Consider the following 24,457-nt stretch of genomic DNA (forward strand, 5'->3'; position numbering starts at 1 on the left):
AACTCTTGGAGGAAGCCATACTGTCTTCCACAGCAGCTGGGCCATTTTACTTTCCCACCAACTGTGCTCCAGGGTTCCAATTTCTCCACATCCTTGCCAATACTTGTTGGTTATTTTTTGAAAATATTTCAGTTTAAGGATGAAGCTGTGGTAATGCTAGGATAGCCTATTACATTAGCAGCTCACCTAGATAAGAAGAAAATTGTTGGGTTAATGAAGCATTAAATGAAATATTAAAGCCACAAGCTTCAGCCTGAAATCATTCTTTTTGGGCTCTTCAGTAGCATCACTTTTTTCTACTCCACCAAACACCAAGAGGCGGGCTCATCTCAGGATCAGAGATGGAAAGGCCTCTTCTAGAGTTATTGGCCACTCCCTCTCTCCTAATGAGCACAGTGGGAGGAGAGGCCGGGCACACTCTGACTTGTAGGTAACCAGTTTCCTCACATCCCTGCCCACACCACAGTTTTGGCTTTTCAACAATAAAGCTGTCTCTCTATCCTAGGACTCTCTTATGGGGAACAGTAAAACTGCAACATGATCACGTACCCAAAGAGTGCATTCCCAGCAAGATATATTAGCAGCTGTTGCCTCTTTACATGATCTCCTCTCCCTCATTCCCCTAGCTACAGAAAACTTTCCATCTGAGTCCTTAGGAAAAGACGGAGGGTGTGTGAAATGACAGACCGAGACATGCTGCCATCTCAGAAGGGCTTTATTTCTACTTCATCACGGTCTCACACAGACTCAGAGGCACCATCATGTGTTTCCATTTGGTATCCTCGTGACTTTTTGTAGTGTTTTCCCTTAAGAAAACTTTGAGTAAACTCTGTACATTGCCAGTTAATCTTTTCACAATAATTTAAAAATGTTGTTGCTGTTGGATCATCGATGCAAGAAGACCAACAATAAAAGTACAGTACAAGGAAATTCACAACATATTACAGTGGAACAGACTGAGTCACATTTAGGTGATGGCGAGGACACAGTAGCGGTATATACATGCACCCGAAGACGTGCAAGCCAAGTAGGATAATATAAGGATCATACAGTGAATTTTCTAAGCCCACTGAGGACTTTGTACCTTTTCAAAATCATCCTGTATCCCCTCCAGTATACAGAATATCTGTCTTGTCTACTGGCTTCATGGCTTTTTCACTACAAAAAGTTCACTGAATCAGACGGTCTGAAGCATTAAAAAATTCTTAAAAAACAGTAACACTGACAAAATAAAATTAACTTAATCCACTCTAATTCAACATGGAAATAAACTGAACCAAAATATAACAGTGCAAATTTAACAGACAGGCAGTCAGGTATTGACAGCGAGGCTGTTCAGAATCTCTTCAAATGTACATTTTTTAAAACGTTTTTTTTTAAATCTATTTATACCTTATTTACCTTTTCGTTTAATATACTGTGTGTAAAAAAGATGGAGACAAAAATAGTTTTCTGAGCTATGAAAAAAATTAAGTTATTACAGGCACATTTACTGTTTCATTGTAGAAACATCTCAGTTTCACAGGTTGAACATTCAGCAGCTGTGTGTTTTTAAAAAACATTCTTTGACCTTGAGAAAACTAGATCTCTCCTTTTGGGCAGAGTTTTGTTCATGGTGATGGTGTGGTTATGCAAATTACAGTGAATTATACTGTAATAATCCATGCAAGCTTGCATCTCGGTGTGGCTGCTCCTCGGGCGGCTCCTCGCCACCATGCTCCTCCAAGGACGTCGGGTCTCCGGGTGACTGAGGCTGTGAGGCAGTGGGGGAATGTGGGGCCCAACGGGACGGAGGGCGACGGTTTGCTGGTCTCTCGGGCCTGGAGAAGCAGGGCTCTAGGGACGGAGCTAGTGCAGAACAAGGTAGTTCCTTCAGAGCCGAGAAAGGGAGACAGGGTTACTCAGACCGGCAGTGTCACCAGTGGATGATTCCCCCAAACACACTTCTCAACAGACTCAAGTGAGATGAAGTATACACCACAGGCAACTCGTGAATATTAACTACTTTCTATGCTCATGCAGAATAACTTAAAATAATAAAGAATTCAACACAAATGATCAGTGACATGAATGGGAAGAGACCAATTATGATTAAACACAGCAATACTGTGAGATGAATCAGCTTGCAAAGCTCCTTTAGAATTGGGTTGGGGTATACAGAAGACATTACAGAGTGACTGTGGCAGCGGTCTCCACAGGCCACTTCATCATATTCCTAACTGGTAGCTCTCTTCATTTGGCCCTTTTGTATGATCTATTTAGCTACAGTGGACAAGTGAACTGGTCCTATAGGGCCTGGATCTACTGGGAGCCCACAAAGAGACCTCTGATTTCATTCAGTTGTGTTAGCAATGGCAGTCGTCTTAAACGAACTCTGCTACTGTTTATTTGAAATTGACTGGGAGTAGATTAAACAAACTCCCACAACATGGCAAAAATGCTGCAGGCAGAAATTTTAATTTGGGTCTAGTTTTCTTTAATGACTGTTCAATTACAGCAGCATTTTAAAAAGGTAGAATCAGAATGTACTGGTGGTTTTGTTTCAGACATCCTCATGTTCTGAGAACAGGTGATGCAAGACACACTCAACCATGTGCAAATAACCTAGAATCCTTATTCTCAAGCTACTTTGTTTTTAAAGAATGTTGAGCTCCTTGTCCTTACATGTTACGCAACCAGGACACCCAAATTTGGAATTTGCTGATACACAGAAACATAAAAAGCTGTGGCATGAGGAAACTGAGTTGCCCAGCGTGGAGCCCGCTGGCTGGAGTGACACTCAGACACTGGAAGCCGAGGTGAACTGAATGGAAGGCACAGGAAGGATGACAGAGAACAAGGACCCTCAAAGAAAGGAAGTGAGTTGGAGGATTTAAAAAGATGTGACAAGCAACTGAAAAGACCAGGATGAGGACAGCCCAGCCAGTGGTGCAGGGGAGCAGCAGCGGGGGAAGGACAGACGGCTGCACGGAATGGGCAGTGTCACTCGGGAGAAGATGGAACACGGCAGAGACAGCATGGCCCGAGGACAGCGTGGGAGCCACAGGCTTCCAGAAGAGCAATGGGGCAAGCGGTTTCCCTGCCTCCCTCTGGGGTCAGCAGAAAAGGAACAGTGGCCCTGGAGACTATGCTCCATGCTCCCTGCTGCTTTTGTGGCTGGAACTTCATACGGCCACAGGGAGAAGCTTCTGTTCCCAAAGCATTATGCTAACAGTACCGTGACAACCAGAAATACCTCTCCAGTTAAAACTCCACCAGCGCCACCAGCCACCAGGATGCAGACTAACCCAAGGTGCTCCTGTGTCCTCATCTCACTGCAGCCCACAGTGCTTGGCTGGGACACATGGTTTGGGAAATCTGTGTGTTTTGTGTCTGTGCTCCCCTTGTAAGAGTAGTGTGTGTGTTGTGTATTGTGTATCTGTTCTGTGTGTGTTGTGTGTCGGTGAAGCTACTGTCATAGGTTTATCTGACACCACTGTATCCCGTTCCGCCTGGCTGGTGCTGAAGAGCAGGCTTTTTATGAGACCATTCAGTACCCCCTCTTTGCCAGCCTCTGCTTGTAAAGGAAGAATCATTGTGAGTCTGCATTCAAGGGAATGAACCTTTTCCTTAGTAACACACCAGCATGTACAAGCAAATGACGCTGTGCTTTCCCGAGAAGCTACTGCGGTCACTGCATGGCATGGTGTCCTGGGATGCTGCCCCTGTAGCACGCTTCTGGGAAATGGCGCTCCCCGTGTTCCCTGTCATCTTTTCACGGGGATACGTCTGTTGTATTTGACAACAGATACTATTGTACTTAACACTTTGAATTAAGGCCAGTGGATGAGGTGGGTGGATGACTATATCCTTGATCAAAAAGTATATCTTTTCTCATGTGCTTTGACTCAGACTCTGAAAGCAATTCTGAGAGAAGTTCTCAAGATATTTGGAGTGGGGATGATTTTGTTGTTTATTCATTCAACAAATATTTATTGAGCATTTACTCTGTCACCTATGGTGCTCACTTGGAAGGACAAGATATATTTGGGTTCATTCCTTGTGGTATGGTTGTTGAAAAATGAAAAAAAAGCCTTATCACATTAGGGTCACACCTCATTTCAGCACATGCCAGTGCACATATGTAACCAAAATGTTGACTAGTCCTGGGTGGCTGGGCCCAAAGACCCCCTCAGGCAAGACCCCTGTGCCTAGGATGTCTCCTCCTGGCCAGTATCTACTCAATTCTCTGAAAGCATATTGGCTGCAAATGTACAAAAGCGGAGAAATCTCAGCAGAATCTCTATAACCTAAAAACCCTTCTTTGCATTGAGTGGTCAACCCTCTAGCAGGGCAGATGAGTCTCTGGCCTTGTCAATCTGTTTCTGGGTTTAGGCGAACCTCCTGGAACTTGGGGTGAGCGAGGGTGCCTCCACTGGGCAGAACTCCCTCAGGTGATGAGTGTCAGGTGCCAATTGCGAGTTACACAACACGACCTCTCCAGACAGTTGGGAAACAAGGAAGAAAGCACTTACAGCGTGAGGCAGGCAGGGCTAGAGTCCCCAGGGGGCAGTTAGTAAGACAGTTTGATTCTGGACAGAACAGACAGAGAAAGAAAAGAAAAGCAAGAAGGTTGGAAAGTGTTTTTTAAACAGGAGAACAATAAAGGTTTAAAGTCAGCAAGCCTGGAGGTAGAGGACCGTCCCTCTCACTCAGGGATAGCCACCAGGAGAGACTTGCGGGCTCTCAGATCTAGCACATTCATTCCAAGGCAGGTGTGGGGAAGTGGCCAGGCGCTGGGAACACAGGCCTGCCCTCTGCCATCTGCCCAGAGAGGAGAAGGAAACTCCATGGAGGAGCCACAGACCTCCCTCTAGTTTCTATGCTTCCGAGTCACCCTTTAGCATTTAACATTTCAAACAGCATTTTGGCAAACAGAGATATGGAAATTGCATGACTGGTATCTAAAACAGAGACTATTATACGCCTGCGTTTGTTTTGGTCACAACAGCCAAGCTACTGCCACTTACTCTAAAAAGTTCCCCTCACATTTTCCACTTAGGGGAGGGAGGAATAGCATTCCATTTTCAGATTCTTTCTCTTCACACCGGAACTCCTCACGGCTTCTCTCTGCACTGCTGAACTAGTGCCATAGAGTTGAGAGAAAAAGAGGCCTGAATGGCTTACGGGATGATAGTGCAGTGAGAAAGGGAGATTTCTTGTCACCTGCATCACTCCTGGGTGTGGATGCCTAAGTGAACATTCAGGGAAAGATTCCGCAACAGGGTACTGGGTGGGCTTGGAATCAGAGTAGTCCTGGGGATTTGGGAATGCATACCTAGAACTACTGCATAATTTATGGAGCAATGGGAAGGGGCTGCAATGGCCTGAATATATTACATCAATTCAGGAACAATCCCACTGGAATCTAGAACAAGCAAAATTCCAACAGAAATGGAAAAAAGAGCCCGTGGCATTTAGATGCTGCCGATGAGTGCTCCATGCCCACTCTGAGTCCCTGCAACTGTGCTCCCTTCACATCATCTCTTTTGGTGGCAAACACACCAAGTGAAGAGAAAATCTAAATGAATACTTTACGGAGGACAAAAGGGGTTGGGCGCCACTTTGTACTGATAAAACCGTTTTCATGCCATAATGCTGGGATTCCATCAAGAACCTATTTTTGCTTGCAGGATTCACTATTCGTAATTCAAAGCATTTTTTTGGTTCCTAAAGGATACTTTCTATTTAGTGTGTAATATAAATAGACAATACAGACAGCCGGTTAATGCTTTGTGACACAGCCCCAATTTCAAATGAGATTCAGAGCCCTAAGAAGGCAGGCCACTCACATATAAACAGACCCTTCCATGTTAGGAGGACTTACCTGAGGACCCCAGAAGGATGGGGTAACAGTAGCCCAAAGAAGACACCATTTGTCACCTGAGAACATTCAACCAGCAGTTTGTCCTCAGAGCATGCAAACAACTTTATCACCAAGACTCAGATCTTGGAGCATGTAGGCCATGTAGTATCAATATTTGTATTAGGTGTGAACCATATGGAATTGCCATTTCTGCAAGCCATTGGCAGTTCCACAGGTCTGACCTATTCAGATTTCAAGCCTGCATTCTGAGTTAAACATTCACCGGTGGGCCAGACTGGGAAGCTAGCCATCTTTTACCCTCTTGTGGGAAACGTGGGCCAGGTGAAACAGGCAATACACCTTCCTCCTCTCCCTGCCCATGAAGCCAGGGCTGCTCGGGTCCTGGCGAGAAAGCAGCGGGCAGACCAGGAGCAAGCTGCCGTCCTCCTCCTCCTCTGACCCCTGCCATCTGCGGGAGCAGCCTGGCTCGGAGAGTGCTCATGGGGCCAGGTGTTCCCAGTGTGGAGCCTGTTCATCCAGACTCCTGGCGAGTTGGAATCACTCACTGGACAGACACGTCCTCTCTGTGCTGCATGAACCACAAAGTGGCATCACCATAGCCATCACCACCAGCATCATCATCATCAGGCTTTCATTTTGCTCACTGTTGAAGTGGAAATGGGAAGCGTTTTGTAAAGTGGTGTACAAAAAACACCACATGTGGATATGCAACCAGAACCCAATTCACAGTGGATTGATTTGTGAGTAATATCAAGGGCAATAATGATAATCATATTGTATTAGGGCAGGATTTTGATTTTGTCTATTTGTTTCACTTGGTTTTACTGCTAGGGGGGCTCATGGCCACAGAGGGTAAGTGATTTGTGAGCTGCCAGATGGCTGTTTTGTAAGGAAGCCAGCCCAGGAATCGAGATCTTGTAGCTGCTGATGAGATGTGCTCGTGCTCATGTGGTCCAGACCCTCTCCAGCTCACCTCATGTTGTCACATATGAAGGTCTGCAGTATGCAGAAAGCCTGACACAACTATCCCATAGTTTGTACATGTGCACAAATTCACACAGAAAGAAGGCAAACGGACCCCAAATAAAACACCCTGATAAATAAGGATCAATCACTTAGACTGGTGACAGAACCCAAATCAAACCATGTACTATATGATTTCCCAAGGACAATAAAATAACATTTTCTTTAAAAAAGTTGCTCAGGATTTTTCCGCCTATTCTATTCTCCCATAAACCTAACACCTCCCCAGCTCCCAACAACCAATCATGGACGATTCCTGAGATCAAATGACAGAGCATAATCCCAAGTCCCAACCTGACCCACAGCTAAAGGGAAGAGCTGGTGGGGAAGGGTGTGGGGCACTCAGCATTCATTACCTCCATGGGCCCTGGCTCGGCTGTGTCCCCCAGCGAGTGGCTGTCGCTGTGGAGACCCGGGGGCCCGTGGGCAGCCTGCCTCCTCTCCTCCTTTAAGGCATGTTCCAGCAGCTTCTTGTTGAGGATCCGGGCCACGTTCTCAGTGAGGGTGTAGCCAGGGGGAGCAGATAAGTCCTGCCTCACTGGCGTGCCCTCTCCCCCTTCCTCCCTGCACATCTCTGAGCCCACCCCAATGGGGCTAGGCGACCTTCCTCGGGAATTGGTGCCTGTTTCCTGGCCTGGGCCCAGCTCTGGTTGGGGCTCTGCTGAGCGAGACCGACTGGCGGCCCGCAGCCCCTTCTGGAAGGGGTCCTGCACCACGGGGCTGTGGTCAATGATGTTGAAGAGGCTGGAGAGGCCATCATTAATGGTGGTGTGCACGGGGCTCTCCCTTGTGGTGGTGGAACGGGCCCAGGCTGACTCACTGTACCCTTTCTGGGCCATCCCTGGTGACGTCCTGTTATTTGGCTGGTCAGCTTTGGGGAGGGGCTTCCTCTGCAGCTTGGGAGAACCATACTTGGGGGAGCAGCATGTGCGTTCAAACTTGGCCTGCACCTTCTCGATAGCAGGGGCCACCTGTCTGCTCCTAAGGCTCCGGGAAGGAGACGACACGGGTGTAGCACCGCCCCCAGCCTTTGGCGTGAGACACTTGTGGGGGCTGCTGGTGACACCGCTGCCACGCAGGGCTTCAGTCTGCAAGCCCACACTGATGGTCTGAACAGTCTGGGTCCCCATCGTCCGGGACCCATTGGTCTGGCAGGCCATGTCCTTGACTTGCAGCTCGCCAGGGCCAGAGCAGATGGCATTCCTGACAGAGAAGGCCACCTCCTTCATGTCATCACTCAAGTTCTTGGACATCTCCAGGCTGTGCAGTGGGGAGGCAAACCCCAGGGAGGTACAGAGGGGACTATCAAGGGGGCGCCGTGCCCCCTCCACATAGTCCCGGGAGTGCCTAGGAGAGGTGCAAGGCCACCTGCTGAGCATGGGTTCTGGAGGGCCCCCCTTGGTGTCTCCCAGGCTCCCTCTGGCTCTGCTTGTGGGAAAGGGACCCTCGCCACCCGCCGCCGTGATGCTGTCGACCCTGCGCACGGCAGGTGGGCTGTGTAACACGCGCACCCCCGACTGCTCGGTGAGGACGTGGCTCCGCAGCGGCTGCTTCTGGCAGTGCTCTGGGCTGGTCATGGTGTCCGTGGTCATGGTGACACTTGTGGTCAGGTACCAGGAGGAGTCGGGGAAAGGCTCTGTGCTGTCTTCGTGCCCTGCCCGCCCCACCTCGGTCCTGTCGGCCCAAAGGTCCGGCCCCCCACCATTGTGGCCCCTGTTGGGTGTGTAGTCCCAGCTCTTGTTGAACTCCTCAATGTACTTGAGGTCGTCTGGAGACAGGGGTGGGGTGACGTCCTCCTTGCTGCTGGTGGATGGCAGGCCCTTCTCAGGCAGGAAGGGGGAGATGTCCATTAGACGCTGGAACTCAGACATGGAGGACACGGACACCGCCCTGGGAAAAGCAGAAAAGATGGTGTCAGTACCTGCCAGGGAGCCTCTGACACACCACAGCACCCATGTCCTGCCCTGCATGAGAAGTGTCAGTGAAGGCACCCGCTTCCACCCACACCAGGAGAACACTTTCAGCTGCTCATGTGCTGCACTCACAGACTTACCCTGTGGGCATTTATTGGACTCTGTGTGGCTCTGGAATTGTTCCTGAAGCCTTGCGTTGGTTAGAATTTAATATAACCAACTCTGGCTCGCACCTGTAATCCCAACACTTTGGGAGGCCAAGACAGGAGAATCACTTGAGGCCTCAGTGCCTCTGTGAGAATTCTCAGGAGACTCAATCGGACCACAACTGAAGGGTGAAGACGGTGAGCCATGGCGATGGCCAGGTTTTGGCAAGCTGCCACCTGATGGACATAGATTTGGTGTGGATTCTTCCATGTGTTAGCACTTTCAATTTGCCATGAGTTCGCTGAATGCCTCTCACATGCCCGGCAGGTGCTGCAGGGGTGCCAGCAATGCTTCCAGGCTAAGACAGAAAGTGGCCGGAGTGCTCGGGCACAACTACCACCAGGGCAAAGAAGTGGTGGTCAGGAATGGGGCTGGGGCTGGCTGTGCCTGCTGGCTCAGGCAACAGAACCTCTTTGGCCTGGAATCCCTCCAGCTGGGGTGGGATGGGGAGATGAGGTGTCTGTAGACTCAATGTCCAGATTCTTATAGGACATAGTGATATTCCTTTCACGCCACAAAGCACAGGCTTAAACCTAGGGATCTAGACTAGTGCCAGCCCTGTGGAAGGGGTCCCAGATTGAGTGTATGGACCACTCCTCCATAGGACCTATTAATGATGATGAGGCCAGAATTGGGGTCTGCTCTGAGCAAGCCCCTGTACCGTGTGCACTGGTACACAGAACCAGCAAAGCTCTGGGCAGCTTTGCTGACAGCTGGCTTCACCTTGCGGGCAAGGCACCCATCCATGTGGTCAGCACCGTGGGGTAAAACAGCAGGCTAAAAGTGACACTGTTAGGCGTTCCATCTTGTTATCTTTTTGTCATGAGAAATAATCTACAAACTGTCCAGTGGTGCTCTGAATAACTGCAAGCTGGCTATATCCAGTGCCGGAAAGGAAGGGCAATGGTAGGGATGGGTTGATTTGTTCCAAGGTCATGAGCTTTCCAGCAAGTATGAATTTCCTTCTTCTCAATTCAAGGAATTGCTAAATTAATAATGAGTTTCAGAACACTGTTCGCTGGGGACTGTAAGTGCCGAACACATGCCAACACCCTGGTCCTTTCCACATTTCTGTGGACATAGCTCATCTAACTCCCACTTCTGCCCACAGAGGAACTGTCTCAGAGTTAAATCAGTGGCACCTATCTGGGTGGGAACTCAGTGCCTCTGGGGCATGGATGGATATGGTGGAAAGACAGAGAAAGCAGAGGCATTAACCTCAGCAGTGGCCAAAGCAAACAAAACCATGATGAGAAAGCCCAGAGCACATCTGGAGCGTGTGTAGACGCTTGCAGTTACATCGAAAAGAGTATGGTGGAAACATACCGGGCAGTCGGAATCAGAGGAAAAGGGGACGGTGGGGAGGGCACATCCAGTTTTCACTTTGGATATTTCGAGGTATCTATCTATCTATCTATTTTTTTTTTTTTGAGATGGAGTCTCACTCTGTCACCCAGGATGTAGTGCAGTGGCGCAATCTCGGTTCACTGCAACCTCCGCCTCCCGGGTTCAGGCAATTTTCCTGCCTCAGCCAATATTTACATTTTATAACAAGCATGTGTTACTTTTGAAAGCATAAAGGTTGATGGCTTGAGTGGTGAAGTACAGTTGCTCCAAAGCCTAACCGGAAACACTGATGTGGCTGCTGCAGTGAATGGGGAAGGTGGGAGGGTGTAATGACTAAACTCTGTTTACTGTTTGTTTTGTGCCATGTGCTGCTTTCATTATGTGTATTAACATACATAAGCTGCAAAAAAAAAAAAAAAAAAAAAAAGATAATCAAAATACCTCCTGGATACAGATGAGGAAACTGAGGCACAAAGCAGTTGAGTAACCTACCCAAGGAGGCAGAAGCGATTTAAACCCAGGCAGTTTGGGCTGGGCACAGTGGCTCACGCCTGTAATCCCAGCACTTTGGGAGGCTGAGGCGGGTGGATCACCTGAGGTCAGGAATTCGAGACCAGCCTGGCCAACGTGGCGAAACTCTGTCTCTATTAAAAGACAAAAATTAGCCAGGTATGGTGGGGTTTGCCTGTAATCCTAGCCACTTGGGAGGCTGATGCAGAATTGCTTGAACCCAGGGGGCAGAGGTTGCAGTGAGCCAAGACTGTGCCACTGCACTCCAGCCTGGAGACAGAGCGAGACTCCATTTCAAAAATAAATAAATCAACCAACCAACCAACCAACCAACCAACCCAGGCAGTTTGGCTCTAGAGCCTGAGCTCTCAAGTACTGTCCTGTACCACCCAAGAAAGACCAGAGAAGACAGCGTGAAGGACAGAAGTGTGCCACAGGCACGGCTAGGTGCTGCAGAGATACGGCAGAGAGCAAATGGGAAGAGGACAGTCATTCACAGACTCAAAGTTCAGAGGAAAATCAAGGATGAGGCGATCTGGAAATGTTGAATTGCCCGAGAAGAAATTTCCTGTAGTAGAAACGGTATGTATTCATTTGGAGAATGAAGAAAAAGTAAAACTGGAGAAAATTAAACTGGGGAGGAAAAAACTGGTGTGTAACTAACAACCACATCAACCACTATATATCTTCTTCAAGGACTACTGCCAGAAAATATTTTAATAAATTCTCTTAGTGGAGCTTTTAAATACAGTGTATAAAGCGTCTCACAGCATACAAAAGAGAGTTTTCCCAGACTTTAAATGAGAAAAGAGAGGTTTCCATGGACCTTTCAAAAACCACTAAACACAAGCATTCCTTTGTATACATAACACGACAACCAAGTCCTTACCATAAAACTTATACATGTGTGATACGGCATGTCTAACTTCTTTGTTAATAATCAAAAATACCACGTTTATGAAATGAATAATAAAGCAGCCACTTCTTTAGAAGTGGCATAATTTTAAGTCATTTTGAAGAGAGTGGTAAAATAGACTGCACTGACAAAACAAAATTTTAAGACCAAGACATTTTTATTCTAGTAATCTATTATTTTCATCAATCTTACTTACCTTTGAAGATTTCCTTTGTGATTTTCTTCTTCCTATAAAGAAGAAATAACTTCATCTGAATCGGTTAATTTTGGTTGCCTAGAAGCCCTGAATGTACTTAAGTGATTCGTTTGCTCTGCACCCCAAGGAAAACATCATTTAAAATGTGCACTGAGGCCAAGCTCTGGTTAGGAGTGCTACTGCCCTGAGGCCTTTGAAGTACAATCATCAAAGCGAGTCCACAGCATGATGAGGGGCTGGAGCTTCTGCAGTCCAGGGAGAAGCCCACATGAGTGAGAACAACTGGCTATAAACTTTGTCATGGAGGAGGTGGCTCTTCTGTGCTTCCTCAAAGGACCTCACCGACTACATGAATTTCAAAACGGGATTTGTAACAACCTAAGTGTGAGAGTGAGAGTGAGACTGAGAGAGAGAGAGAGAGAGTGTGTGTTATGTTAGAGAGGAAGATGGAAGGTGATAGAGTAACATTAGTGGTCCCAATCTTGCTGTAGAAGTTGGCGTGACATCCTTAGACTCGGGCACTTGGTTGGTTTTAAACATTCCCATTTAGAATCAGAGGCAAAGCTACAGTGCCTTCCCCTTTAAGAAGAATGATAGCTGTGTTTGTAGAGAACAACATAAACACAAGGTTGTCTACTAAGAAAACACTCTTGTGCTGATGTGGTTTTGAAGCAGCAAGCCTCTGACTAATAGTAATGGAAGCATATTTTTCAAGACAGTAAATAGCAAGGGGTACCCTTCCCCTTAATGAGCATGCCCCTTGTCTCTGCCATGCAGGTTCCAGTGGGCTGGAACCCACGCACAGGCTCCTGACCCCACCCCATGTTACCTCTACTATGTAATTGGACTGTATAAGATTGCCAATAGATCAGATAGGGTGGGACTGTGGCAATGTCCTATCAACCTGATACACATTGCTGAGGATAAGGCATTTGACCTTACTGATGTGAGTGAAATATAATTTCTGCATATTTCAATAACACTATTTGATATGAACTCTTCTAAGTCTTAAGTGTTTAGGAGACCAAATGATAGGTGCAGCAACTGTTGAACTGCTTCACAGGTAATGAGTCCTAGAATCAACTTTTTTTTCTGGATGGAGTCTTGCTCTGTTGCCCAGGCTGGAGTGCAGTGGCGCGATCTTGGCTCACCACAAGCTCCGCCTCCTGGGTTCATGCCATTCTCCTGCCTCAGCCTCCCAAGTAGCTGGGACTACAGGCACCCGCCACCACGCCTGGCTAATTTTTTTGTATTTTCAGTAGAGACGGGCTTTCACCATGTTAGCCAGGATGGTCTCGATCTCCTGACCTCGTGATCCACCTGCCTCGGCCTCCCAAAGTGCTGGGATTACAGGCATGAGCCACCACGTCCAGCCCTAGAACAACTTTTAAAACAAGGTTTTAAAACTATTAAAACCAGAAAAACATAACTAATGCTGTGCCATAGAAATGTCTACAGCTTAGCTCACCCATTTGGTGGTCTAAGTTATGTAAGGTTTCTAAGTGTTGGATTTTTTTCCCCTTTGCCCAGAATATTTTTGGTTATTAGTTTTCTAGAATCAGAAGACTGTACTATTATTTCAAGAAAAGCTGAGGCACTTTGGGAAGCCAAGTGTAATCCCGGCACTTTGGGAAGCCAAGGCAGACAGATCACTTGAGCCCAGGAGTTCGAGACCAGCTTGGGCAACATAGGGAGACCCTGTCTTTACTTAAAAAATAAAATAAAATAAAATAGCCGGGCATGGTAGCATGTGCCTGTGGTCCCAGCTACTCAGGAGGCTGAGGGGGAAGGATCAATTGAGCCCAGGAGGTCAAGGCTGTGGTGAGCCGTTATCGGACACTACACTCCACCCTGGGCAAGAGAGTGAGACCTCCATCTCCAAAAAAATCAAAAGAAAGAAGAAAAAGTTGAGCATATACACTTCCCAGAATTATTTACTTCCTCTTGTGTGTTTTATGGGACACACTTATTTGTGAGACCTTCCTTTTGTATAGGACTCTAGTCCAGTATTTTTAAACCTGAGACAAGGGGGCAAAGTTAAACTGACAGCAAAGCATGCTAATTTAGGGTGAAGCAAAACCCTTGGTGTTGTGAAGATTTCATTTTTACTCAATTCGGAGGTTGCTGTATGCAAAAGTGCTGGAGCCTGCCAGGAGAGGAATCTGGCAGATGCCTCTTAGGTTTCATGGCAGCTCCCTCATTCCACAGTAGTTAACTAGGATGGACAAAACCTGGCTGACCTCAGTGAGGCTGTTCCTGAACTCCCTCTCGGGCCTGTGGGCTGGTGGCTCTTCTGGCTCATCATCCAGGGACAAGGCATCCAGGTAGAGATTCTCACTGGCCGAGCACCTGTCCGACTCCTTCAGCTTGGACAGTGGCCGGTCTTCAAACGGGATGGAGTCGGCGTCTGCACAAGGCCACATGGCCACAGGACGGGGCATGTGGAGGCTTCCCTGGTGGGGAAAGGGGCGAACGTTGCCGTCTTTTTGATCACAGAGGAAACTGCCACCTCTCCGGGGACTGTTCTCTTTCTGCAACTTGAGAATTTTAAAAATGAAAATAATTAGCCTCACTTTTCTGTCTGATGGTCTCCCTAAGAACATCGTTTCTCCACAATTTGCAATTACACATAGGTCAGTTCGAAAAATATTGTGAGAAGCAAATGTTCTTAAAGTTCTGATCTTAATTTCAAAATGTAACACAACATTACAGATGCTTTATGAAACCCACAATTTTATCTGGCCCAGAAAATCTGCATTAACCACATACAAGTATGGTGAACTCTTTCTGACACCAATATATGTGTTATTGTACATAACTCTGAGTGTTGTGCTCATGGGAAATTCTACATTTATTACTATTTTTTAATCTAATACTTTTAATTAATAATTAAAAATTAATAATTTTTTAATCTAAAGAACATGTTTAAAACTCTCTTTGGAACTTCCTTCAGAAGTGAAGACATACTCAGTGGAATACTATCAGTGACAGCAAACTTCTGAGTGTGAATCTGATTTTCCTAACTAGCCCCAGGGCATGTGGAACAGGTCCTATCAGTAATTCAAGTGAGCAAACTTGAGTTTGCAACCATTTGGTGTTAAATGTAACTTACACTTTATTTGAGAGGATAAAAACTTAGCTATAAAGGCAAGTAAAGATCTGGTATGACTGAGTGAAGAAAAAAAAAGCCACATTACGTTAGAGTCATACTTTTTTCCCTGACTTGGTTGAACTCAAGAAGCGGTAGTGGGCAAGCACAGGGCCACCTGGAGCTAGAAGACCTGAGTTGGAACCATTAATGTGTGGCTTGCTGATTCGCAGGCAGGTGCAAGTTCCCGACTCTCCTGAGCTCACAGTTTCCTTATCTGTAAGATGGGTTGTGAACGTGGGCTCACCTGAGTCATGCCGTCTAGTGGGAGCCCAGCCCACATAAAGGCATTATGCCTTTCTGGGCTGTTTTGCGGCACTAGATGGAGATTTTGTGGAGGTGGCTCAGGAAGGGAGCCCATATGAAATCACAAGGAACTGCTGAGGCAGGTAGGCAAATGGCTTGCAGGGCGCACGGCCTCCCTCCCCAGAGGAGCCCTCACCAGCTTCCACTCCATTCTCCTGATCCCTCCTCATTGCTTCCCTTTCTAAAACAGCCACAGAAAGCACAACTGAGACCTGAAGCTATTTCCGCCTATGAATCTTTAATGGTGCCTTTATTGGATGACAAGCTCACACTACTGGATTGACTGCTCTTTTGAATAAGTAAAGTATCTGAACGATGAAAGTGACATTTGGATTTGACCTGAAGGAGCGGCCAAATAATGATTTGAAGTCCTCAAGCGCTGAGACTGTTCCAGGAAATTCTAAAACCTCCTTGAATGCAGATCAATTCATTTTTTTTTAAGCATCACTACAAACTGCATCTCTGTGTCCTAATTTGAGCATTCATCCACAAGTTGGACGTAAATATGGTTTCTGTATAGTCAGGAAGAAAGCCATATGAGACAGTAAAGACAAAAGGACGTTTGCTCATTGTTAGTAATTTCTAAGGTGGCAGAACAGAGATTTATCTTTACCTTTGAGAAAGATGGAGTCTCATTTAGCCAAAGCTTACATGTTAGCATCTGAGGCAGTTCACAGTCAAATTAGGGACCCAGGAAAACCTAAAAACTCTACGTTTTAGCTCTGCCCCTCTGCTCTCTCCTCCTCTTCCCTGATGATGATGATGACAGTTCTTTGCAGTTTTCTTAAAGATGCTAACTGCTTTCTTTAAAAAAAAAAAAAAAGGAAGGCTTTTTATATGTTCAGTTAATGCATGTCGGCACAATTTAGTTTCAACACGTGATCATCTCTAAGCTATTTTGGGCAAGAAATTAAAATGCAAGAATCCCATCTGAAGTTGCAAATGTGCACTGAGGGTGTGAGTGAAGGGGGAAAAGAATGACTAAAGAGGAGAGCTATGAACAAGCACCTTCTAACTCAGTAAAGCAGGATTTCAAAAATAAACCCAGGCAGCCAGGAGCAACTTGTACTCAAGCTGCTAAGTGTTAGGTTTCCTAAAAATGAACTGGAGTGGTTGTGGTGGAGATATCTGCTGCTAAGATGCCTCTGGGGTGTTGTAATAGAACGAGTCCTCAGAGGGGGAAGGTTTCCTATAGGAGTCATTTCAGCCAGCATCAGCACCTACTTGCAATCTTGAAGTAAAACAACTTTTAATGCAAGTCAAACACTTTGAAGATTTGTATTTTAATACAGGAAACAATAAACCCTCGAGAGTGTCACCTTCCCCAGACTGGTAGAAAGAAAAAAGGCCACTTTGCAAACAGGTTTTAAAAGAATGGATTTTTTAAAAGAATGGCAGCTGATTTAAGAAAGTTACTGGAAGGAGAATGAATGGATGACACTTTTTAGCTTGATAAGTACAGCAAATGTAACAGCAAGTTTTACATCATCTGCATGTTAACTGGGAACTCAACAATTCTAAGGAGAAATGTAGTGTGACTCCATTAAAGTCTCCTACCCCCACCCCACAATCAAACCTGGATTGAGACAAGAGACGCTGATAAGAGAGAGAAAATGTGTTATATGACCTTAGCCACATTCCCACAGTCATACATCACATAACATGCCTCATGTGGTGCAGAAATTATGTAGGAATTTAATGACACCGGACAAGTATGAAGCATGTGTTCTGAAAGTGGAAAATGGATTTAGTGTTACTGCTTTCACCATCTGTATTAGGTTATCACAGTCAAGGTTATATTATATGGCTTACCAAGTAGTCAAATGTTGAGAGTATACATTGTGAAGAATGTTCAGTTACATCTCTCATTTATCTACGGAGTATGTAGCTAAAAGTTAAATGAACAAGCAACCCAATAACTGATAAATGAACAAAATCTATATACACCCATACACTCTTGAACCAATATCCTCTTTTCAGGAAGTCTGGTTAATGCCTATAATTGCTTTACCTCATTTCAGGACGGGGCACTGAGATTTAAGAAATCTTCTTTAAAAATGTTTAATATTTTGGGGAAAAGGCCAGGTTTATTTTTGAAAGCCACAATTGCATGTCTGAAGCATCAGTTCATTTGTAACCAATCCTCTTCTAAAAACAGCAATGACATCATTGTACAAAAACTGTGGGATCCATCACACAGATTTCAGGAACAGATGCATGCCTGAAACTCACGTGTTTCAGATCTATGATGCTCAAAGATGTCCACCTTGAGGACTGGGTTCTGAGGCTGTCAGTTTGGCTGAACTGTTTCAATACTGATAACTTGGAATTGGAGGTCAGCTCCTGACCACTACTACCTTTCCAAAATATACTCTCAAAATGAGGCTGTGGCTCATCTTTAAGTCACCGACTTTTCAAAAGTTGAGTATCACCACATGTATCTAATTTTTCCTTTACTAGAAATTCTTCATTCCCAAAAGTAAAAATAAAAACCTAAAAGACTTGCTTAATTTATATCCAAGGTGTGACTTCCCAAAGAAATGAAACCTGTGACAAGTCCAACAAGCCACCATGGCTAACAGGCAAAGGGCACCCTAAAGGGGGCATGGCAGGGATCATGATGGCCTCACTGGGGTACAGGAGGGACATAAAAAGTGAGTGGCCCTAGAGCACGGGCCAAGAATGAAGCTCCCTGGCGACAAGTTGCCTGGAGTTACTGTGACACCGGTCAACTAAGTTGGATATAATAAATTAGTGGCCATTTTTAAAGAATATATGCCACTTCTATCCCTAAAATTTCCACCTAACCATAGAGCACAGACATACAGGAGATTTAATACAGGAGACTCTTCACAAGTGCTGCATTTCCAAGCCAGAAAGGAAATGGCCAGCATTCCTCTTGATAGGATTTGGGGAATATCAAAGATTAGTAAGGTGACTCATTTGTGTAAGTGGTCAAACCTATGAAGAGTTTCAGCTTTTCTATCTGCAGTGCACTTTCCTTCTTTTGTTTTTTTGGAGACGGGGTCTCGGTCTGTCACCCAGGCTGGAATGCAGTGGGGATCATAGCTCACCTGCAGTGTATTTTATTCTTCTTAGTGGTTTCCAAGCCAAAGGCTCTTGGTCTTTTTTACCATTTAGTTCATTCTGCCTCCCTCCCTATCCAATATGCATACACTCACCTTTGTCATTGTACCTGCGTAACACAGGCACCATGTCTATGGATAATAGAGCACATTTTTCAAAAGGCTCTATGGGTATTTAAAATAGAGTAATGAGGTGATTTTTCCTGAGCTCAATTTCTTACTGATTAATACATTTCCTTGAGACCTCATAAATTTATAAGTGTGGGACTGGCTGAAATACACAAAATGTATACTATGTAAAAATCCAGCCAGGGAAGAATTCCAAGTCTTCATCAATTTAATGTGTATCCCTCAGGAACTACTGCAACTATGCAAACTGTTCTAAGTCTGATGCAATGCAGAAAATGGTTATATTGGCAGAAAAATGACTACCCCCCTCCTACCCAAATTCATCTGAGTTTCTGAATTGTTTGTTTAGCTGAAGATGATGAGCTACCAGCTACCTCTCAACTATGGTCCATCTAATCACAGCTCAGCAATATCCACAGCAGGAACATCACCAGCAAACAGCCTGACTTCCACCTGAATTCAGCAATTTCTTTTCTAATGACAACAATTCCATTCAAGGTGGAGCAGTCACTGTGACCACATCTTTAGTGGCAAACTTAAAAGTTATAGTTTGTTTTCAACTGAATAAGACCTGAAATAACCTCCTCTTTCTAGTTTAGTCTTTAAATTCCTTTAAAAAGTTATCCCCCGCTCCCACAACCCCCACCCACCCCGCTCTGCCACTACCACATGTACACATAGGAGAGTTACCTATGAACTTTGCAATGAAAAGATCTGTGTCATGAAGAGGCATGAGCCTAGGTCTCCAACACAAGCAATTCTAGTATTTCTCTCTCTTCCTTTGGAAGCCCATGCATCCTGATACTGCAAGGACCACGAAGCAGCCTAGTGTTTTTGCTTTCTGGGTCCACTGAGTAGTCTACACTCTGTGCCTATGCTCCAGGGCCCCGGGGTGCCTCCTTACCTGCTCTATCCTCCACAAGAGTTCCTTCTTCTGCCGCTCCCACTCCTGCCGATCTCTGTCCAGGCGGTCGAGAAGTTCCACCTTCTCCCGGTGCCAGTTCTTCTCGCTGTGATGGATCTGCCAGCGCAAGTCCATGACCAGGCTGTGACTGTCGGCCAGGAGCTTCTGGTGCACCTCTCTCTCCTTCTTCAAGGCCCCCTTGCTCTCAGCGGAGGAGCCTAGTTCTCCCAACTTGTTCTCAGTCTCCTCTTCCAGCTGTCAAGGAGAAGAGACTTAGGAATTCCCTCTCTGACAAGTCTTGCATTCAAGGATGAAGTCTCAGCACATTTACATGTGATCCCTGGAAATATGTTTAAACCAAGATTTGACCAATCCCATAGTATAAACAAATTTTATTTTTAAAGTCCTAATTAAGAGCGTTGGACACAGTCACAAAGAATGTTAAGCGGTGAGTAAACTGAGCTTCCCATGGCCAGCTTTCCTGCTCCACTCTCCTAGTGTAAGTCACCACTATCTCTTGCCTGTACTTCTGTGTAACTCCTTGTGGGCAGGTACCATGTCCGTCCCTATATCCTTAGCTCCTATATGGAACCTACGGATGGGACAGTGACAGAACCTAATAGTTTTCAGTAAATATTTGTCAAATACCCAGGAGGTTAAATATCAAAACCAAACAAGACTCTACATCTTATGTACTCAAACTCGTGAAAACCAAAGAGAAGACCTTAAAGACAGGGAAAAATGACACATGTCATAGAGGCACAAAGACGAGAATTCCAGGAGACTTCTCATCAGCAACTTTGCAAGTCAGAAGATGATGGAGTGGCATCTAAAGTGTTCAAGAAAGAAGATCTCAACCTAGACACAATTCTGTACACAGAAACAGTATCTTTCAAAAAAGAAGGAAAACACTTTTCAACAAATGAAAACTGAAAAAAACAAAAAAAACCATTGCCAACAGAACTGCACTTCAGGAAATGAAAAAGGAAGTTCTTTAGGCAGAAGGAATATACCAACAGCCACTTTGATCTATACAGAAAATAAACACTGGAAATGACATCTATGTAAATATAAAACTCATTATTTCTGTTTTGTTTTTAATATTTGATTATCTAAAGCAAAAATTGTTACAATGTGTTGTGTGTTTATAGAATATGTAGAGGTAAACTATGACAGCAATAGCACAGAGGATGGGAAGGAACTGGGAATATACTGTTGCAGTTTCCTCAGGCAGCATGAAAAGTAGCCTAATAGGATTTCAAGGTAGACTCTGATTAATTAAATATGTATATTATAAACCTTAGGGCAAACACTAAAACTGCACGGCAAACACTAAAACTGCACAACAGCTTGCTGTTCAGTGTCTTGTTTTTATCCTCATAAGCAATCTCTTATATTTCATTAAGTGCACAATTTTAACAAATTGTATACTTTTCAAAGGAAGGCCTTTCACATAGATTGCCTCATTTGGTGTCTACTGCAATCCTGTAAATATGTATAGGTATCCTTATTCCCAGTTTATTTGTGAAGAAATGGCAGCTCAGTGCTTTAGGGACTTGCCTAAGGGACATGGTAAGTCAGTAACCATTATTCATATGTAGAGTTCAATTAACTTTCTTAAAATGAGTTACTTCAAGACACACTAAAATAATTCATAGCTGATTATCCATGTCTGAACAGATTCTTTTAACTTTTGAGACCATATATACAAAGATACATATATATATAAAGATATATATTTAGATATATATAAAGATATATATAAAGATATATATTTAGATATATATAAAGATATATATTTAGATATATACAATGATATATATAAAGATATATATTTAGATATATATAAAGATATATATTTAGATATATATAAAGATATATATTTAGATATATAAAGATATATATTTATATATAAAGATATATAAAATATAAATTATAATATATATAAAATATATAAATATATATAAATTATATAGATATATAAAAAGATTAATGACTTAAACCACCCAGTATTATTATATTTAGAAAGACATCTGTGTCAGTGCTGTAGTTTGGATGTTTGTCCCCCAAACTTCACGTTGAAATCTGATCCCCAGTGTCGGAGATGGGGCCTAGTGGGAGGTGTCTGGGTCATGGGGGTGGACTGTTCATGAATAGATTCATGCCCTGAGGCGGGGAGTGAGTAACTTCTCCCTCTATTATTTCTTTAAGAGCTGGTTGTTTAAAAGAGCCTGGCACCTCCGCCCACCTGTACTTCCTTTCTTGCCATGTGATCTGCACACATTGGCTCCCCTTTGCCTTTTGCTGAGTGGAAGCAGCCCGGCCCTCTCCAGCAGCAGATGCTGGCACCATGCTTCTTGTGCAGCTTGCAGAACTGTAAGCTAAATAAACCTTGTTGTTAAATAAATCACCCAGCCTCAGGTATTCCTTTATAGCAACAGTAAATGGACTAAGACAGGCTGCTGGGTGGTGTGCTCAGTTAAACTGAAAGTTTTTGCCCACAAGGGACTCACTGGGAGAGAGCTAACATCGAATCTCGCCTCTGTAATAAAGGCAAACCCTTCATTAAGCGGGGAGAGCACACTGTTTTGTCCCTGAATCTGAGTGGAACTCAGGCCTTCTTGGAGAGAAAGCAGGGAGAGGCTTGAGGAAGCAGATGATAGCCACGGGCGCAGGTCAGTGGTGACGCTTCTTGATCAATTATTTATAAAATGAAAATCTGGGGAAAATAAAACTTTTTTTAAGTAGAAAGAATGCAGGAACAAAAGAGGGGAGAAACCTCCAGTGTTGACCAGAAGACTACCAGAAAAGCACCAAGCACCACAAAATCCCAGTTTAAAAGAGCTGCTGGAAGTCCACGTAACCCAGAATGAAAGAGGCTGCTGAGCCCCTCGCAGGTATGTCTGTTCACCTGTAGATGCTTCCAGCCACCAACAGGTCCTCTCTTTAGAATCTCCTCATGCAGCGTACCCCTTCCTGGGCCCCACATCACCTCTGCTCACCTGCTTTGTGAAGACAGTGAAGGGACATTCCTTCTGCCCACAAACTCCTCTGTGTCCACACCTCTCAGGTCTCTCATGGTCAGGGTCACCCCCTCCCCTCAATGCTTAGAGCCCAATTCCCCCGCCTACTGAGGGACCTCGTGTCATCAGTGGCCCTACGCTGTCAGGTCTCACCCGACAGGCGCCCCTGTGACCCCGCGGCTCCTATTACTGCACTGTCTGTGCTCCTTCTTTCCCCTTCACCGCCAAACTCAACTTCTGTCCCTCGGCACAGTGCACAGTGTTTCAGCCCCGCACACCTGACGGCAACTGTTCTTGTCAAGTTTTCCAGTGACCTCCTCACTGCCAAGTTCAACAAAACTTTTTATCCTTCATCTGTCCTGTCCTCTTCAAAGCATCTGATATCGCTGAACTCCACTTGGAACGCCATGGTGTCTCTCCCTTTGGCTTCTGGGACAGCATTTGCTTTGGATTTTCATAAATTTCTCTGGCTGCTCCTTTCCAATCTCTTCTCCCTCCACTAATTTCTGGAAAATGAATATTTTGGTTCCTTCTATGAGTTCCTTTCATTCTATGCACAGTCCTGGAGGGTCCTCCATGGCCCTGCCTCCCACCCCCTCATTCACACCCAGGTATATACGTCTTCAGCCCAGCCCTTTTCAAGTCCCAGTGCCTGTGATGACACACACCTCAAATCCAATCTGTCCCCTTTCCATCCCAACTGGTTCTCTCTCTGTGTTCCCGTCTTAGTGACGGCCCATCGCCCAGGCACCCGTACTAGAAACCTGACAGCCGTGCGAGGTGCCTGCTGCTCCACGGCGTCTCATGAACCGGCCACCAGGCCCGGCCACTCTCTCCTCGCTCCACTTTTTTCAGGTGTGTGCCCTCCACTCCTTCTCCACTGCTGCTGCTTTACTTCAGAGTTACCCCTCTCACCTCCAATCTCTGCAACCCAAGCCTCTTCAACGTTTTTACTGTGGACCCAGGTGGCAGCTTGGTGAAGCCAAAAGTCTCCTCCTCAATGTTAATTCTGGGATATCCACAACAATTGTAACGGGAAATGGAGAGATGCGTGATTACTTTTTATTCTTTCATTCCATACTTCCTTTCAAAAAGATCCGTGATTTCTGTTGGGCTTGTTGCCTATGTTTATAACCGGAGGACACGCTAAATTTTAGTGGAAAGTTAGTGACCATAAAGATGCATCTCTTTCCTATTCTAGTTCGGCAGTTCCCTGATTTCAGTCTATAGACCATTAACCCCAGGTTAATCCATTCAATTCTAATGGCTCCTAATCCATTCTCTATTTTGAAGCCAGAATAATCTTTTCAAAAAGGGAATCTTAAACTTTCATGATAAAATCAGGATTAAAGTATCAATTCCTTAAATATTATTCTTTTCCCTCATATCTAAGCTTCTCAAATGAGCCATGCTCCTTTCTTCACAATACTCTTTTTTTTCTTTTGCCTGAAACTTCCTTTCTCCCCTTTTCCACGTTCCAGTTCTTGTCCAACCTTTGAGATTTTTCTTAGCAGGACTTTCACAGCCTTCCCTGAATTCTCAAGCCAAGGCATGTGCCTTGCACGTTCCTGTTCCCTGACAGCCTATGTGCACAAGCCTGGTGGGCACTTTCCACACTGTTATAAAGGACAGCACTTGTCTAGGTCCCCCACTGCACTGAGAACCCCTTCAAGGAACATCTGATTTGTTGCTGGATCTTCAACGTTTAAAGCAAGTTCTGACTTAGGAGTCTGCTGAAGGAATTGTGGACTTGGGAAGTGTCATCAATGTGGGCTCCATTGAAAGAAGGTAACTTGTAGCAGAGTTAAACTGTTTTGCATTTAAGCAGAAGAGGGTAAATATGGGATTATTACAAATGGGCTAGCATCATCCCATATTCATTG

At 45.1% G+C, this 24,457-nt stretch overlaps 1 protein-coding gene across 9 annotated transcripts in view; it reads right to left on the reverse strand.

The window, feature by feature from the left end:
• Positions 1-697: 697 nt before the first annotated feature.
• MTCL1 (microtubule crosslinking factor 1) overlaps positions 698-24,457 on the reverse strand; it is a 135,137-nt gene continuing 111,377 nt past the window's right edge. For 5 of the 9 annotated variants that reach the window (XM_063653913.1, XM_054460620.2, XM_054460618.2 and 2 more), the window contains 5 exons: positions 19,552-19,806; positions 14,219-14,515; positions 11,979-12,010; positions 7,246-8,779; positions 698-1,870 (listed from right to left, as the gene is read on the reverse strand). In XM_063653913.1, coding sequence (XP_063509983.1) covers positions 1,637-1,870; positions 7,246-8,779; positions 11,979-12,010; positions 14,219-14,515; positions 19,552-19,806 — 2,352 coding nt within the window. In that variant the 3' untranslated portion in view covers positions 698-1,636. Of the gene's footprint in view, positions 1,871-4,514; positions 4,572-7,245; positions 8,780-11,978; positions 12,011-14,218; positions 14,516-19,551; positions 19,807-24,457 lie in introns of all 9 variants that reach the window. The other 4 variants (XM_054460622.2, XM_054460621.2, XM_063653914.1 and 1 more) reach the window with 2 other exon arrangements.

The sequence above is a fragment of the Pongo pygmaeus genome, chromosome 17 (genome assembly GCF_028885625.2).
Source record: "Pongo pygmaeus isolate AG05252 chromosome 17, NHGRI_mPonPyg2-v2.0_pri, whole genome shotgun sequence".
Taxonomy (NCBI): domain Eukaryota; kingdom Metazoa; phylum Chordata; class Mammalia; order Primates; family Hominidae; genus Pongo; species Pongo pygmaeus.